Source organism: Cryptomeria japonica, chromosome 11 (genome assembly GCF_030272615.1).
Source record: "Cryptomeria japonica chromosome 11, Sugi_1.0, whole genome shotgun sequence".
In the NCBI taxonomy this organism is placed as follows: domain Eukaryota; kingdom Viridiplantae; phylum Streptophyta; class Pinopsida; order Cupressales; family Cupressaceae; genus Cryptomeria; species Cryptomeria japonica.
The window spans coordinates 300,848,869-300,866,713 of NC_081415.1; the positions used below are offsets into that span (position 1 = coordinate 300,848,869).

The 17,845-nt window shown below is 35.1% G+C and overlaps 1 protein-coding gene across 1 annotated transcript; it reads left to right on the forward strand.

Moving 5' to 3' along the window:
• The first annotated feature begins 743 nt into the window (after positions 1-743).
• On the forward strand, positions 744-16,993 carry LOC131072128 (eukaryotic initiation factor 4A-3). Its single transcript, XM_058008193.2, has 8 exons — positions 744-1,435; positions 14,691-14,931; positions 15,042-15,122; positions 15,516-15,623; positions 15,716-15,835; positions 15,943-16,110; positions 16,193-16,279; positions 16,455-16,993. Exons 1-8 carry the CDS (start codon positions 1,119-1,121, stop codon positions 16,566-16,568), a joined length of 1,236 nt encoding a protein of 411 aa, XP_057864176.1. The 5' UTR covers positions 744-1,118; the 3' UTR covers positions 16,569-16,993.
• Positions 16,994-17,845: the final 852 nt, after the last annotated feature.

Sequence of the window (17,845 nt, forward strand, 5' to 3'; positions counted from 1 at the left end):
TTTTACCTCCAAATTAACTTGTGAGAAACACTTCAAAATTTAACCATTCAAACAAAAAAAAAACATCGATAGATTAATCACTTATAACACACTTATTAATTTACAAAAATCAATGATAGCACAATTATTAATTTTCCAAAAAAAAAGAACACAGAGCAATGATACCGTCGATACACAAATTTCACACCAACGCTTGCATATACCCCAAACGAAAAACAAACAAACAAAATAATAGATAACATTGGACATCCATTCAATAGTTAACATCTCACAAAAACAAACAAACAAGGAATTGCTTTAATTCCCCTTCTATAAATTCACACTTACTATGAGTTTCCTATCCCTCCAAAATACTTCAAATGATTATCCATTTTTATAATGACCTTCCCTAGTATTTCAAATGAATATCCAAATTTATAATGACCTTCTCATGTAATGCATTATACATCTAATACAACGCCATTATTACGTACTTTACTTTCCTATCAAAGAAATACCAGTTTCATAATATTTATTTATAAAAAAAATAAAAAAAATAAAAAAAAATAAAAAATATACAGTGTCAAAAAAACAAAAAAACAAAACCCCAAAAAAACACTGCCTATCCATGCAACTACCAGTATAACTACAATAAAGAAATAAAAACGAAAAACACTACCTATCCATGCAACTCCGAGTACAACTACAATAAAACATATATAAATTAGGACGAAACTATCAAGACTGAGACAAAACTAAGACATCCAACAGTGTGCATGCACTTTTTTCTTTTTCTTTTTTGGGAGAGATAAGTAATGGGCCGAAGCTGTACCAGTGTGCATGCACATTTAAATGTGTTAATTAATTGAAATTAAGAGAATAAAAGACAATAGCAAAATAAAATTAGAAATAACGTGGGTTTGCTAACTTCACCATAAAGAGAGTTTATATTTGACGGGGTATAAAGAGCGATAGTGTTATAGTGTCGAGCATAAATATTTCTGTGTTCATCAAGGTTTCTATCCATAGACATAATTATCTTGACTTCCAAGAGTCAGTAAATCCTTCTAAAGAGGGCTGCGAAGAGGAGGGAAAATCTGGTATTTGGAAAAAAATTTCAGTGCAGAAGAGAGAAATCGATGGCAGGAGCAGGAACAGGTGGAGGCGGCGGGAGAAACCGAAACCCAGGGCGCAATGCGGAGGACGATGAGAAGCTAATATTCGAGACAAGCCCTGGTGTAGAGGCAATCTCCAGCTTCGACCAGATGGGCATCCGCGACGATCTTCTTCGCGGCATATATCAGTACGGCTTCGAAAAGCCTTCCGCCATTCAGCAGAGAGCCGTCATGCCCATCATCACCGGCCGCGATGTTATTGCACAGGCTCAGTCTGGTACGGGCAAGACGTCCATGATCGCCCTCACCGTCTGTCAGATGATTGATACCTCTATTCGCGAGTAAGTATTTTCGTCTTCCTCCAGTCTATTTCTGTGTTTTGTTCATCCTGCAAACAATAAGAAGCAAATTAAGTTAGGGTTTCTAGGTTTCCAGCGAATTCGACAAGATAAAAGCTAAAAGCTACTTCTAAGGGGTGTGGATGCCTAGATTAGAAAATAAAAAATATGGGAGACAGGAGTTTCTCAGAAGAAAATTGTAACCTATATTAAAGGGGGTTGCATCTTCTTTCTTGAAACGCGTTTACTAAATTAATATTTTGTTATCCAAACTCATTCCCTCCCTTGTCACCTACTTCCGTCCTATTTTGCTATTGAAATGTTATTTCGAGGACTTTTGGGCTACTTCTAGTTTCTTCTTTTTGCATTCTAGCGTTTCTAGTCTTCCAAACTGGGGACTTGGTGGAACATGGATGATAATTCAGAATGAGGTGCCTGTCTATACTTGTCTATGATGCGTAACATAACAAATGAACCATTTCAAGACTTCTTTCTTCAAACCAGAAACTTTATTCCAAAGATGTATCTGCATTATAATGCTTACAAGGGATGATAAGTGTCCTATGTTCTATTGGTAAAGTTGTTTGGCTCACAAAGAGCTCACCAGTGGCGGTGGCTGAGTTCAGGATCCTGCCCAGGTCCCTCTGTTCTTGGGGTTTAGTCAAAGAAGTTCAATTTTCTGTGCACCCTAGCAGTGGTTTGTTTACCGACTTCCAACTATAATATTTACAAGGACACAATTTCAATAAAGAATGTACTTTTGTGAGACATTTAAATTGTATCGAGTAAGAAGGCATTGACACCAGTACCAGATATTGTATTGGAATCTTCATGGATGGAGCTGCATGCATGCCAACAGTTTCTTTAGTTTCTTTTACTGTCATTATTATTCATAATGACCCAGCTAGTTGGTTGTCAGTGTCACTATGACAGTAATTCAGTTTCTTTCTACCTCCAAACCAATGTTAGTAGAGCATTGGCCTTTAAGTTTTTATTATTGATGATATTAACATGCCTTTTTTGATTCGTTCCCAATGATTGTGATAGTTGCCTGCCTTATTTAAAAGGTGTTGATTGGACGCCTGTTCTGTTTTGTTAACCGTGATGAAATTGGGCCCAGTAATCCATTTGTTATATAATTCTATGTATGGTGACCAATTCAGAATCAGATACACTTCTTATATAGCAATTTTGTGTTGTTCGGTTATGTGGCTTCTTTTTTGTAACAAGAACAACCATGTTTGGTCGTTTATACTTGAAAACATTCCATCTTAGATTTAATTTTCTGACTAGGTAACAGTAGTTTGTTAGGTCATCACCAAGTGAAACACCAATTTGGTGTATGTAATCTATCTTATGCAAGTTTTAGAAGAGTGTTTTTCTCCATTTACCTGATGTATTGTTTAAAGTCTGCACTCTTACGTTTTGAGATTATGCTCAGCAGAAAACTCAAATTTGTCAATCCATCCATACTTGTAGTACAGGTGAATGTAGGTACCTTCAGGATTATGCCTTCTCTGGAATTGTTGCTGGCAGCACCATAATTTTTCACAGGTTCTGCTCTCAAGTACATATAAATCAATCAAATTTCATCTGAATGGGCCAGGATCTTGATGCTATTATTGCATATAGTGGCTTATAGTAGGGAATGTTTTGGTTAGTTTTTGGGTGATGTTTGTACACAATAACGAGTATGATGTACTTGGATTTTGCTATAAAATTTCTTGGTTTTCCTCATAGCTCGATGATTACTTCAATAAGGTGGATATGCTTTGCAAGGTGAATGAGCGCATGTTGTATGAGTGCCAAGTTGCATAATGATATAAAAATATACATCACTAAAGTATAAAAATAGTGTCCATGTATTCCCATTTTTCTTTGTATTCAACAGTGTTGTATTGCACTACTTTCTTAAATATTGTGGAAGTTTAGTGCTAAAATGTTTTACATTAAATTCAATGTGAATTTTTTTAACCATCAGTATCGTATCTAAGTATTGATAGCTTGTGTGTGTTCCCTAAGGAGCAAGGGATCTAGGGCCTTCACATTGAAAGTTTCATTTTGGTGATTCGCAGGTCAAATTAGAAACAACCATTACATCCAAAGCGTTTGAGACATCAAGGCTTGCCTTCTGTTTCATCCATTTTGGACATGCAAAACTCAAGTTTCTTAGTTTTTGGTTGTATGTATTTTTCATGGCTTTTACAAAATGTGAGCTTTTTGAGGTGGTTTTGAATAAAATGGACAGTTTCAATGCATTTGAAAGGTATGAATTAATTGTAAAATTGTTCAAATCGGATCAGTTGCAAGAAAAGGCATTTTTGTTTGCTTTGGGCATGTGGCCTGAGGCTATACAGTTGCCATTGCAGGTGCATGGACAGGTTTGTGCATTAAATTTTGTTTGCAGTTTTTGTTCTTTTTGTAAAATTTCAATAAAAAATAAAACAAATTTTTATTGTGAAGGCCTTTTGATCAGTGCTTTATGTATATTGGCTGGGTACTCCCATACCTTGCTGCAATAGGGTATGATCCCTTTCATGCATAGGGTCCAAGCCCCTATGTTCACCCAGGAGTCACCTTATGAATTCAGTGACAACCCTTGCTCAATTTTTTTTGGCAAGTTCTAAGCAGCACCCATAGATAGCCCCACTTGTTGCTTTTTCTATGCTTGACTTAGTCACCTTCACTTGGTGAGTGACACTCCACCCAAGCACAGACCTACCCCAATTACTCTGCTGCTCAATGGAACCAGCACTGCTTTGTCTGATTGCTGCTACTGGGGTGCTACCATCACTGATTGTATAAACTTAGTCAACTTCAGAGCGCAATATTGTGGACATATTGAGATATTTTATATAGTATTTTTTTGAATGGGTCATTTTTCTATGTACTTTGTGTTAGTGTAATTTGTTTTAACTTTTTTCTCATTACGGTCAAATTTTTTAGAATTCATTTTTCCTCAAATTTTTGGCCGCATGTTCTTGTTTTGAGACCTTTGGATGGCTATACTTTGCTCAACAAATTCATTTTTTGGTCTTTTTATTGAAAGTACCTATGTTTTTTGTGTACTTCAAAGTGCTGCTCTATGTTGCAAGATTCGCTGAATTTCAAGCTTGAAATTCAAATTTTGGTGAACATTAAACTTTTTAAATAAAATTTGCCTGATATTCGAATGAAAAACATGGGACATGTTTTTTATTGAAAGATATTTTCAGAATTTTTTATTTAGGGGTTTTGAAGTGTTTTTGAGCTATTTTTGTTCTAGAACATTGCTAGTCATTGATCTAAGCACACATCTATTCGCTAGCATATAGAAAGGTGTTTGTGAAAAACGGTTGTAGTGACTTTGAGTGAGGAAGGAAGATTGAGCCACCGCTGACAGTAGAGCATTGTCAAGCTATATTTGTTGCGTGACTCCTGTTTTTGTCGTGTGGCTCCTATTCTACTTTGATTGCCCTGCAAGTGTCTTCCATTCTTTGCAAGTCGAGAACTTATTGCAGCTAACTCTGTGACCCTGTTGGTGGCTTCTGGGCATGCAGATAGGTCGTGAATTTTATTTTACGACATTTTGTTAATATTATTTTGTTTTTAGGTGTTTTTCAATTTATAAAATTTTATAAGTATTTTATATTTTTAATAATATGTGATTAAAATTACAAATGTCAAATAACTTTTTATTTACATTACATTGCTATCAAACATCAAACATTTATCTGTTATTTATATTTTTAGGTTTCTTCACATTTATGAAATTTAAGGTCGTATTTTAACTTTTTAATAATATACGTTTATAACATTACAAAAGTCAAATATTATTTTATTTAAATTAAATTGCTATTAAATTTTTTAACATTTATTATAATTAAATTTAATGTTGTTTTATTTTATTTTTAATATTAACACTTAATAAAGTAAACTGTCATTTTAAAATATTTGATTTAAATTTTAAACTATTTATATGTAAAATTTAACTAATTTTATGTTTTTATAATAAATTTAACAAATATAGTATATTTAATATAATATAGTTTTATTTTAAATTTAACACATTTAAATATTTAAATTAAAAAGTTTAAACTTATTATATTGAGATTTTTTTATAAATTTATTATTTTATTATTTTTTATTTATATAGTTTTTATTTTTTCAATATTAACATTTAATAAATTAAACTACCATATTTAAAAAAAAAATTAAATTTATATAAGCCTCAGCAAGGTTGCACGGGTACGGGGGTACTTGGAGACTTTGGAGACTAGTGCTGGTACCGGTACGACTATTTTATCAAAATAGGAGATGTGGGTACTTGGAGATGCTAATTTCTTTTAAATATAATTTAATAATTTATAGAAATTCTTAAAATATAATGACATAAATATAATATAATAATTTAGTAATGGCTGTTGCAATGTTTTAGGAAATCCTTGTGACCTGCGTTTGTACTGCATTTTGATTATTTTGTTGCCTGTGTTTTTTTTTTAACATTTTAGGGTTTCCTTTTTTTTGTTTGCCTTGGAGACGGTGGGAGACGGGCAGATATGTTAGCGGGAAGTCTCCTCTCTATGGAGACGTTTCCAACCAAGTTTCCGGTGCGGGATACACATCTGAGTCTCTGGTACGAGTACCCATGCAACTATGATATAAGGTGAATTTTTTCGTAAAATTTTTCCCCTTACAGAACTTCATTCGAATTTTATTGTCGTGGAACTTGAACTCGAATTCGAAACTTGTGATGTAGGTGCTGCTGCTCTTTTCTTCTCATTTATTCTAAAATTGTACTGTCAGCAGTTTGTCCTCTTTTGGACATTGTATGTCATGTTTCCTCCTTTCCATCCCTCATCTGCCCTATTTTAATAGTGTTTTTAAACACTAATATATATTATATAATATCAAGATATAATTAATATAATAATAGTTGATAATAAAAATAAAATAAAATAAAAAAATAAATAAAAAGAAAATAAACTAAAGTGAAATTTTCAATTTTTTTAAGGTATCCAATTTTGGGTCCTTGGACTCCTGCTATAGGTTAGTCAGCATAGTCTTTTGGGGACATAACAGAATTACCCTCAATTGCACTTTTGAGGTTAGGATCAAAACCCTACCTCTGTTTAGGCAGATCACACTAGGGTTTGCAGAGCTGAGCTAATCTGCATCATTGCATTCCATTTTCATGTTTCAGGCATTGATATTCATAAGTTTGAGCAAATACATGGGTTTTCCAGAACCCACATTTGGAGTTCACATCCACCTGGAGGGTGCCAAGAGGCCAGATCATAGAGGCAGTGTAAGTAATTAGATTGCAGAGTTCTCATTGTCAAGGGTTTCAAATTTCTAACACAGGGAAGACAATAACATAACCTAGGCACTGGATAGGTTGAGGCTACTGGTTAGATTAAAGTGTTGGATCCAGGCAAGGAACCAAGGAAGATCTGCCAGGTGATTACACAGATCTCAACAGTACTAGACATTCATCACACAGGGCATAGTCAAATTAATAGGGAAATATTTCATTTCTAATAACTTGGAAGTCAAACCAGTATTGTATTGTTTTCTTGATCATTGGGATATCTACTTATTTGACTTGCACCAGCTGGTAGAATCTCATAGTCAAGATCTTGATGACATGATTGTGGACATTTATCTCCTCATTGATGCCAACTCCTGTAAAGTTGTATCTCCTTTTCAGATGTTGTGAGGATTTATTTTGACATTCTTACTTTTTCTTTGCCTCATTATTGCTTCAACCTCAGCATATTTTGTAGTTGTTCGTGAGTCCATATATCAAACTTCTTCACTATTACCAGGCTCTATCCCGTCTTTCCTCTCATTGTATCACATTGTGAGGCAATTTTTTCCGATGGGGTTTCTCCTTTTTTTTTTGGTGTGGGGAAGATATTGTACATGGGTACCACACATGGCTACACGTTTCCTCATACCCTTTTCTCATTCCTCTTAAGTTGCACTCATGGGGAAGTGTGATACTTTGGATAATAAGATTATTTATTTATTTTCATCTAAGTAGCTAATAAAGTCTTGTACACATTGATTTGAGGTAATCAAGTGCCACCATTGCCTCATTAATCCTTGATTGACAATAGGTAGGTGCCATAGGTTATACAGGATTAATACCTTTGTGAGGCTTTCACCCACATTCTTTACATAAACATGTCCAAACACCTATAGTATAATGTTCCGTACCGAGAATATTTGTTTGAAACTTGCAATATTGCTGGATTTAGCTTGCAGACATTCCATCAAACACTTTGCAAACACTTATATTAGAACATTTCTGAATGCAATGATTCAGAACACCTACTAATATAATTTAAATCATGAAATCTCCTCATAAAATTATCTTAACTGTCATTGACAACACAGGGACATCTTGTCGAACAGTAGTTTAAAGAGTTGGAAACAATGGCAAATGACCAAAACAATCTGCTGTTCCAGAAAATTGGAGACTTTAGTGTGGGTGACTAGGACCTCCAACATCCCTTCTGGTTTGCTGCTACTGATTACACATCCTTTATATTGCACAGTGTTGTCCTCTCCCTCAACCTCCTATTTATTCTTATCATAGACACACCTCTGATTTGGAGCTTTTGTGAGTGGCGGCTGGCAGAATGCTCCCAATTGCCACACCTCCACTCCCAAAGTCTCACGAGTCTTTGTGACCCCTCTTTATATTGTTATGCTACTTTTAGTTGGCTGCGACTCGTGAAATGAGCATGAAACCTCCACAAATAGCATTCAATGCTGGGGTGGTCAAGTAGAAAATGTAGAGATCTAAAACAAACTATCAAATTATTTAAATCCAATCTTTCCTCATACAAATTTGTATCTGCCTGCAAATTTGCTACTTGTAATCTCTGAAAGCTTGTATAGATAAATCAATTTATTTCCAACTTTACTTTGCAAACATTAAGCCCAAATGTGAACTTCGGGTGAATCCACCTCTAAATCCTTTCTGCACACACATTGACTCTAAATGAATCACACAATATTGTTTTGGGAGAATCTTTCATCACCAAAACCAATCTTACCTTAAGTTTCATCTAGGTGGAAGAGATGAACAACATTCAATCTCATAAAAAACCAAGGTTTGATAAAAAAATTCAGAATGAGCTTCTTTTCCTCCAATTTCTCTTTTATAAGCACTTTTGAAGCTGTCAAAAAATTATAATTTTAAATTATTTTTAAATAATAAACCTTTCAGCTCCAAATAGGTGACTTTATTTTGTTATTTACCTTTTTGGCACTTAAGTCACTTAAATTCACCTTTATAAATAATTAATATAAGTTATCTTTTAATTTATCTTTAGACAACATAAATATCAGTTATTTAACATTTTAATTATTTTCCGAACATTCACCTAAAATTGTAGAAAATACAAAAAAAGATTGAAAGGGAATTTTGAATACACAACATACCCTGAATCTTTTTGGTTAACCAACCCAATGAAAATTGATACTTTTCAAAAATAGATTACTTCTCCAAGAATTGTTGAAAGCACCTGGAATGTTGAAACTCTTCTTGAAAAGAACCAACGGAATCAACTTGATCCCTTCAACACAATGCTACTATCTGAAATCAATTCTGAAAAATCCCTTCAACACAAAGCTAGTATCTGAAATCAATTCTGAAAAGGTTGGTGCTCTCCAAGAAAGTTGGAGCTTCCAAAGATGTTGGAAAGGCTATATAAAGGTAACATTACATATACAAGCTATCCAACTTGGTCTTAGCACTTTTGAAACACGTATCAATCAGGGTATAAAAAATGAAACTGCTGCATTAGTTAGGTATCAAAATGAAACTGCCACTTAGCAACAGTTACACAAGCATTGCCTGCATAAAACGGCAGTTATGCAAAGTTGCCTCCTTCAATTGGTGATTCTGCTTCCATCTACAGAAATCTCCATTTTCATGAATCAGCTGCCCTGAATTTCCCATTCAAGGCATTCAGGTCACCCTTGACATGCTTTTGCACTGTTTGAATTTTGCCATTTCGGTGTTAAGTGACCAAAATATGCCTTAAGAGACGATTTATCACCAGAAGAATGGATTGGTATATTGTAAGAATCAGAGTTCCCAAACTCGCCGCGAGTCAGGCGAGTTTGCCAAGTTGGCGAGTTGAGCCAAGCTTGGCGAGTTTTGACAACTAATGACTCGGACTCGGCGAGTTTTGCTCATAACTCCCTTGACTCGGGCGAGTCAGGCGAGTTATGGTAAAACTCGCCAAGTCCGAGCTCTAGGACTCGTGCCGCAGCATGTCAGACATGGCAGACAGAGAGGCTGTTGCTGTGGCTATGGCAGAGGAGGATAGAGCACGATCCGGCACAAGCACAACTGATGTTGATCATTGTGGCACCTCACAGGCGAAGACTATGGCTACTCGGTCATCCAGGACCTACCTTAGACGCCTTTGTAGGAGGCAAACAGACTACTCTGAGGCTGAGGCTGAGGATGAGCTAGAGCTTCTATTTGATGATGTTATAGTGTCTTTAACCTTAATTCAATAATGGGTGCATGAAACAAGTTTTAAATCGTTAAAAATCTCTAAATTTCAAGGGTTTTTTTATTTTGCCGATTCATTGCCAAGTTGTTGCCGGGTCAGCCTTGCCGAGTCCGAGTTTGGGAACTTTGGTAAGAATGCTCAATATATGCCAAACTGTGTTTCTGAATTGTAACCCCCTCAGGAGCTGTATGAATGCAGTACAATTTTTTCTTAAAAAAGCTATAGATCTGTTCAATTTAGTGTCTCTTCTTCCACAATGTAGTCCAAAAAGTTCCCATAAATGTGGTAATTGGCATCCAAAATACTGGAATTTTGCAAATCAACTGAGTCCCACACATCAGTAAAGAGACACTCAGCTGCATCATTGCCATTTAAAGAGCTATATTGTGAGAACTGAGGATGCACATTTTGCTAAACCAGTCTACAACAAAAACAAAATAATCACGTACTTCGTTTGATCCGAGCAGATCTTATGAAATCCATGGACATGCTTTGCCGTGGCCTAGAAGGAACTGGTATTGGCATTATGCAAATCCAATTCAGTATATTTTTAGTAATGAGATTAATACTTCTAAGTAGACACACCTACTCTTCTATTTGCCTGTGATTTTCATTATTAGACATGCTAGGAGAAGGTTAGCATTATAAGATCTCACTATCTTGCTTATCTCCCAAGAGGTACAATAACCACCACAACTTTATCAGTGAGAAGGTTAGTATTGTTTGGTTACTGCTTTCCACTCCTTGTTTTGCCCAATTCAGAGAATAATGATTATGGTGATTTTATATTTCCAACCCAAGTTTTTCTGCTAATGATTATTATGATTTTGTGTTTCCTACTCAAGTTTATCAACCAACTCCTTTGAAATCAAATTTGTGTGGGAGTAAGAAGAAAAGAGCATAACTTTAATTTTCTTAATCTAGTTTTTGATATGGAAAAGTTTACCGAGTTTAACTTTTTAATCAGCCTCGCTGTTAACCTCTGTGTGAATGAAATACAAGCAATCCTTTCATGCTATTCAAAGTATTATCCTCTCTTTTTCCCTTGAAACGAATTCACAGCCCTCTTTCTTTTATTTTGATTTTGAATGGATGCGAATCTGGATGTAACTTCCAACAAGTCTTACCTATATGAGTTTTAACATTTAAATGTGCACAATGTCTAATAGAATCTTTATTACCAAAAGTATTAGTGGCCTTGCACTTACCTTTCCTTTTTTTTCTATTGCTTTGTCTTGGAACCATCTTACTGTTTTTGTGCATTTGACAAGGAAGGCAATTCCTTTTTGTCAATCTCAAGTTAATGTGCTTTAGCACACGCTGCATTGATATTTGGGCTTAGCCAATTTAAACATCTTACCTTAGGTTACCATTCAGCCTGCTTACATGCTTCATTAGTATGTCATGATCCAAGACATCTTTGTCCATATAGACCACCTTTTTGCAAAACTCTGGTTCAAGACTGCACATTTTGGCCCTAATTTTGCCTGATATGTTGCTAATCAAAGACCTTTTTCTTCATAACAAATAGGATAAAATTGTTTCCAAACCAATGTTTAACATCATTCCAGTTATAAATTAGTGGTATCTTTCTTACACCCAAGGAATGAATACTTGGCTGCTCTTTGATCTCGTAAAAACAATTGGCTGCTTTGACCAAGTGAAACCAAATATAGTGTTTTAGTTGGCCCTACTATCTATAGGGGTGAGCGAGCTGAACTGAAAACTCGATCAATATCTTCCAAAAGGTTCAATAAGAGAGTAACACCTACACATCACATTACATTGAAACCAGCTGATTGAGCTAATCAATAGACCACTTTTTTGCATTTACTTAACATTCACAAGGTTAAATTTATATTTTGGTCCTTGCTTTGAATGGAGGTTGAGTTTGGCTAGTATGGGTTTGTTCCTTTTCACATTCTTGAGCATGTAACTCTTCATTTGTTTTTTGGATTTGTATTGAAATTTCCAGTTTATTCACAAGAGGCTACCTGATCTTCTTTAACCTTTCAAACTTCTCCATGGAGTGAGAAATGCTTGCATCCTCCTCCAACTTGTTGAATGTCTCTTCACCATCTAGAGGCATTCTTTTCTTCATCAAAAACAATGCTTTTGATTTCCCTATTCCAGTTCTAGGAGACATTTCATATTAGAAAGAAATCAAGACCCGTCTCTTCAGAATTATAGTTAAGTGCAACTTAGCAGTAAGGATGAACATATCTTATAACAAGTGTAAGAAAGTACACTGGAGTACATGGCATTTGTTTTGGGAAAACTAAATATGGATAAAACTTTGAATGAGTCAGGGAATTCCTCTTCATGCCACTATATTTTAGACAATTGTAGTTTTACAGCTGTCCTCAGATTTTTCCATGTATGTTATTTACATAAACAATATATGCTCAAACTCTTTAACTTGCACTCTGCAATTACTAACTAACTCTTGAAGACAATTTAGGCTGTAGCAGCACAATTCTTACTTAACCAAATGTAACCAACACATTACAATAAGTCCTTTGGGGTCTCACCCATTTTCCTCATTGTTGGAAGTTCAATAAGGAAGCTGGAAAGACTCAAAAAGGGAAGAGACATTATGTGAAACCATTACTCTAGTTGGTCTTTGGCACGCGATGAAACTAACAAATTGTGCTGTTGGCAAAAACACAACTGCTACATAAAGCAATTGTAAAAATCTCACTGCCCCATCAAATATAAGGTTGTCATACAACTGCTTCCTACATAAACTGGTGGGTATGCAACCACCGTCAGCTTTTACAAGTGGTTTCACTACCATCCACATAACTCCGCATTTTTGGAATTTTCTGCACTAAATTTTACATATAAGGTGTCTAAATAGACATATCTTTGCCACTATCACTATAAACCATCTGCCTATACTTCAATTTTAGTTGAAACTGAAAAGAGAAATGATCAATTGGAAATGTCCAAGTTACATTTCATTTTATGTCCCCTTTTCAGGATTAGATCCAGGGTGAAGACCTTTAGCCTAGCCTTTTTTCCCATGGCTATAAAGGTTTGAGCAATGGAAATAAAAATAATAATATTTTAAGTGGGCGGGATCACTTTATATTATTTTAGGTTCTATAGAATATTTAAAGATTGCTTTTTACACTTAATTCAAAATGTAATTAAAAAGGGGCCTCTGGATGTAATTTAAAAGCATATTTTAAATTGTCAGAGGGAAAAAACAAAATAATTAAAAATAAAATAAAATAGAGGCCCTGAAGTGAAGCGCCTACAAAAGAGAAGTTAAGGCTCACATTAAATATCTGATTTTGTGATTTCAGTATGCCTTCCAATTTGGAGTTTGAAGCATTCAAGGACGAAAATCCTTGGCATCTATATTTAGATTTGAGGACGAAAGCCCTCTTATCCATTAGATTTGGTTCCACCTGGGAATCACAGTTTTGTTGAATTGTTGGAGATTATTTGAGGTTTTGAAGTTATTTTCAGTTTGCTATGGTGCTCCTACAGTGCCACTATAGTACATATATGTTGATTATTTTATTATTGGCCGTTATTTGATGTTGCCTGTCTTTATAGTGGCCGTGCCCAACATTTGATCATTGGCTCCAGCCATATTTAATGTTGTGTCTAGGTTTTGGATTATTTTGCTGTTGTTGAGTAATATCAGTTATTGGATCTGTTTTGGTGATTTCTGGCGTTCGAAGTCACTCTTTGTGCTGCCATACAGCTGTTTGCTACTAATTTGACTAGGGTTTTAGGGCAATGTACCATGTGCTGCTGATTGACAGAGAGTTTCACTTTCAGTCAATTGCTGCCATTAAAGAAAGGTTTTCAGATTTGTTTTCCACATATTGTACACCATCCAGCCGTTGCAACATTGGGTAAGGTTGTCATATAGCTTGTTTTTCCCAGCAGGCCAGCTACCATCATTCACTAGGGTTTACATCAGCTGAAACATCATTTTCAGTCGGCATTTGCACATCTTTTGGAGGGTTTCTGCTTGCCATACGATTGTACAGTCTGTTGTAAGTGTATTTACTGTTTATTCATAAGCTGGAATGGAATAAATACCTTCATTAATTGATTGGAGGCCTTTACTAGTGCTGAACTAGGGTTTGTAACCATTGAAAGTAATGAATGATTTCCAATAATATCAGGTGTCATTTATTATAGAAGTTAGATCTGTTATGTATGAAAGAATTATAAAGCTTGAATGAGGGTTTCAGCTTCTTAACAGTCCCTAAAAAGTTCAGATCTGCCTTCATAGTTAATTTATAATCCATGTTGGAGAAATAAACAAGGGTTTCGTACTTTTTCAGGTGTCATACATCAGTTAATTGATTACTTTCCAGTCCTGAGGATGTTCAAATTTGCAATTCATTTATGCATTTTGATTGATAAGGGTTTGCAGTTTTGACATCTTGCTGATCAGTATTAATTTTCGATAGGGTTTGACACCTACATTTGGTTCTGTTAATTATTCTAGCTTGCTCATGTATGAAAAATCATCCATTTCCTAAGGTTGTTCAATTGGGGACATTAATTTCGGTCTTCATGACATTAATTTGGATCAACTTGACTTCTGTCCTTCATCTATGATCTAGTTAAACTTTAAATACACGCTCTGCATGTGTTATTATTAGGTTTTGGAGCACTTAAATGATCACTAAGTTTGTTTTAGCAAAGTTAATTTGACATCTAACATTTATTTGCATTTGAGTCTTATGTGGTTTGTGTGTCATGTGCAGGGTTCAGGCATTAATTGTTTCACCCACTAGAGAACTTGCAGCTCAGACAGAGAAAGTGATTCTTGCAATAGGAGATTTTATAAATGTTCAAGCTCATGCATGTATTGGTGGCAAGAGCATAGGGGAAGATATTAGAAAACTGGAATATGGTGTTCATGTGGTATCAGGAACCCCTGGAAGAGTCTGTGATATGATCAAAAGGAGGACATTAAGGACTAGAGCTATCAAACTGCTTGTCCTTGTAAGTATGCATATCTTCATTATATCCTAGGATTGGTACTTTGAGCACTAATTGCAAGTATTTGGAGTGACTTGATATGTTTCTTACTTCTGGTTTTAATGTTCTAATAGGATGAATCCGATGAGATGCTCAGCAGAGGATTCAAGGACCAAATATATGATGTTTATCGATATCTTCCCCCAGAGCTTCAGGCATGTTTTGTTCTGTCTAATGATATCATTTTTGATTCTTGGTCTGAATTTTTACAAAACACCTGTTCTTTAGATGACGTGCATTGGTAATTATGTATTTGCACCAAAAGGTTCTGTTTTGTTTCTTTTAATGTGAATTTAATAATTTATAAATATGTTTTCTGTTTTTTCGTACCTAGTCTTAATTTTTGTGAAACAACATTTTTTAAGATGATATGCAATGGTGATTATATATTTTCTCTCAAAGTATTGGGTACAATTTTTCATATGTGAATGTATGAAGGTGGTGTCTTATCATCTTTGGAATTTACTTGTATGTGTGTCTGGCAATAGTATATGTTGTTTTTGATGGCTTTGTTTGAGCAACAATGTGACTGTTATTGTTTTTGACAGGTTGTGCTGATATCTGCAACTTTACCACATGAGATTTTGGAGATGACAAACAAATTCATGACTGACCCTGTGCGGATCCTTGTCAAACGTGATGAATTGACACTCGAGGTATGGGGAGGGATGAATTGACTTGCCTTATCTAACTTGTCTTGCATTACTTCTCAATCAAGCATACTTATGCAGTCTGTTTTGAATTTTAGGGCATCAAACAATTTTTTGTTGCTGTTGAAAGGGAAGAATGGAAATTTGACACCCTATGTGATCTCTATGATACACTTACAATCACTCAAGCTGTTATATTTTGCAATACAAAAAGAAAGGTAAGACATGTAAAATGGTTGATTCATTCTGTATTGCACTTTATGTTAGTTTAGCAACTTATCTATTATATAAATCCGGCGATGTAACCTGGTATTTGCATCTATAGGTTGATTGGCTTACAGAAAAGATGCGGAGCAATAACTTTACTGTATCATCTATGCATGGAGATATGCCACAAAAAGAACGTGATGCAATTATGGCCGAATTTCGTGCTGGTACTACTCGGGTCTTGATCACCACAGATGTTTGGGCTCGTGGTCTTGATGTTCAGCAGGCAAGTTCTTGTCCTTGGTCCTTTGTTATCTCTTTTTGTTTATTTTAAAATCTACTGACATCTTATCTTCCATAATTTTCAGGTTTCGTTAGTGATAAACTATGACCTTCCCAACAATCGTGAGCTTTACATTCATAGGATTGGTCGCTCAGGTCGTTTTGGTCGAAAGGTATGGCATATATTAGAAGTAATTTTAATTTTTGCTTCAATCTGTGGGTGTTGCACTAATTTATGTTGTAGCATACTTCCATAATTTTAAGCTATTGCTCAACTGGGTCCGTTGTTTCACATGAAAACAGTCTTATTTTAACTGATGCAAATATCTCTTTGTTCGAAATATGCAGGGTGTTGCTATAAATTTTGTTCGAAATGATGATATAAGAATTCTGAGAGATATTGAGCAGTATTATAGTACCCAAATAGATGAAATGCCCATGAATGTGGCAGATCTAATCTGATCACTTCATATGATCCTCCCTGTATTTCTAACTTCAGAAGGATTGCCGAGTTCTTATTTGGATTGTGCATTGAATTTTTCTAAAATTTGCAGCAATGGGGCATATTTTGCTTGAATCGGTTAGACAGGCTGGTGTGAACAAATTAGTTTGCCTTTGTGTTCTAAAATTGGAGTTCTGCAGTTTGGGACAAAAATCATGCTTTTCACATTTTGCCTGAATGGGTTTCTCTATTTTGTAGCTGATTGCTTGGGTTGCTGTGTACTGTTCAATGCTCAGAGATGTATAATGAGTTTATTTGTATCCTCTCATTTAGTCAGAACAAGTTTGACATTAGTTAATGTCTATTGGTGGCACTCTATTATTTTATTTATGTACAATGTATGTAATATTCTTAATATTCCTTACGGCTTGCTTATAGGCATTCACCTCGTCATGTTATTTTTAGTTTAAAAAATCATATGTATTGTATGTGGTATTCTTTGTAGCTGGTACAATATTTTACCAACTTTAATATGTTTATTTCAAAACCTTCAAAAGTGCAGTTTGTGAAAAAGAGTACCATCAAGCATATACGATGTTCAAAAACACATTTTATCATCAATAGACGATTATTTATAGAAATAATTATTGAACATGATCAACTTGCCTCTAGATTTAGGAATTTATTTGAGCAGTCTAAGAAGCTTATATGATTGTTTGGGATATTCATAAAGAACCATTGTGGATTGTGTCTTAGCCGTGGTTAATTGATAAATAATTATTGAATATTATCAGCATGCTTCTAGATTTGGAATTAATTTGAGCAGTCTAATAAGCGTTTATTATGTTTTTGTATACTTAAAAAGAAAGTACTTTGGACTGATTATGGTTACTAAGGGTCCCAGCTGTGATTAATTGATACGAACAACACATTTAATATCTCATCGTTCAATTTTCTTGACAATTAGAATTTTTTCATATCCTTCTATTCCCAAACAACCTGACCCGCCGACAGTGCCCGTCTGGGCCCAACGGCTTTCACACTCACTACGGCACCCCCTTCCAGGGGACTTGGGCTTGGCCCATTGCTGAGGATGCTTCTACAGGCTACAATTCAGCAGGCGAAGCCACTGATTTTCATGCTGGGTTCTTGCTGGTTCAATTGCCGTTACTAGGGGAATCCAGGAAGTTTATTTTCAGCATTGATGACATCTTTGCCTGCCAATAATTTTCTTGGTCAGACCTGATTACCTGCAATAATTTAACATCCTTAGTCTAAGTTATTTTGCTAACTAACG

What these genes read in the sequence shown, in the direction of transcription:
- LOC131072128 (XM_058008193.2), top strand. Translation starts at nt 1,119, where the DNA reads ATGGCAGGAGCAGGAACAGGTGGAGGCGGCGGGAGAAACCGAAACCCA. An exon ending in ATCTTCCCCCAGAGCTTCAG is followed by an intron (nt 15,123 to 15,515) that starts GCATGTTTTGTT and finishes TGTTTTTGACAG; the next exon opens with GTTGTGCTGATATCTGCAAC. An exon ending in GTGATGAATTGACACTCGAG is followed by an intron (nt 15,624 to 15,715) that starts GTATGGGGAGGG and finishes TTTGAATTTTAG; the next exon opens with GGCATCAAACAATTTTTTGT.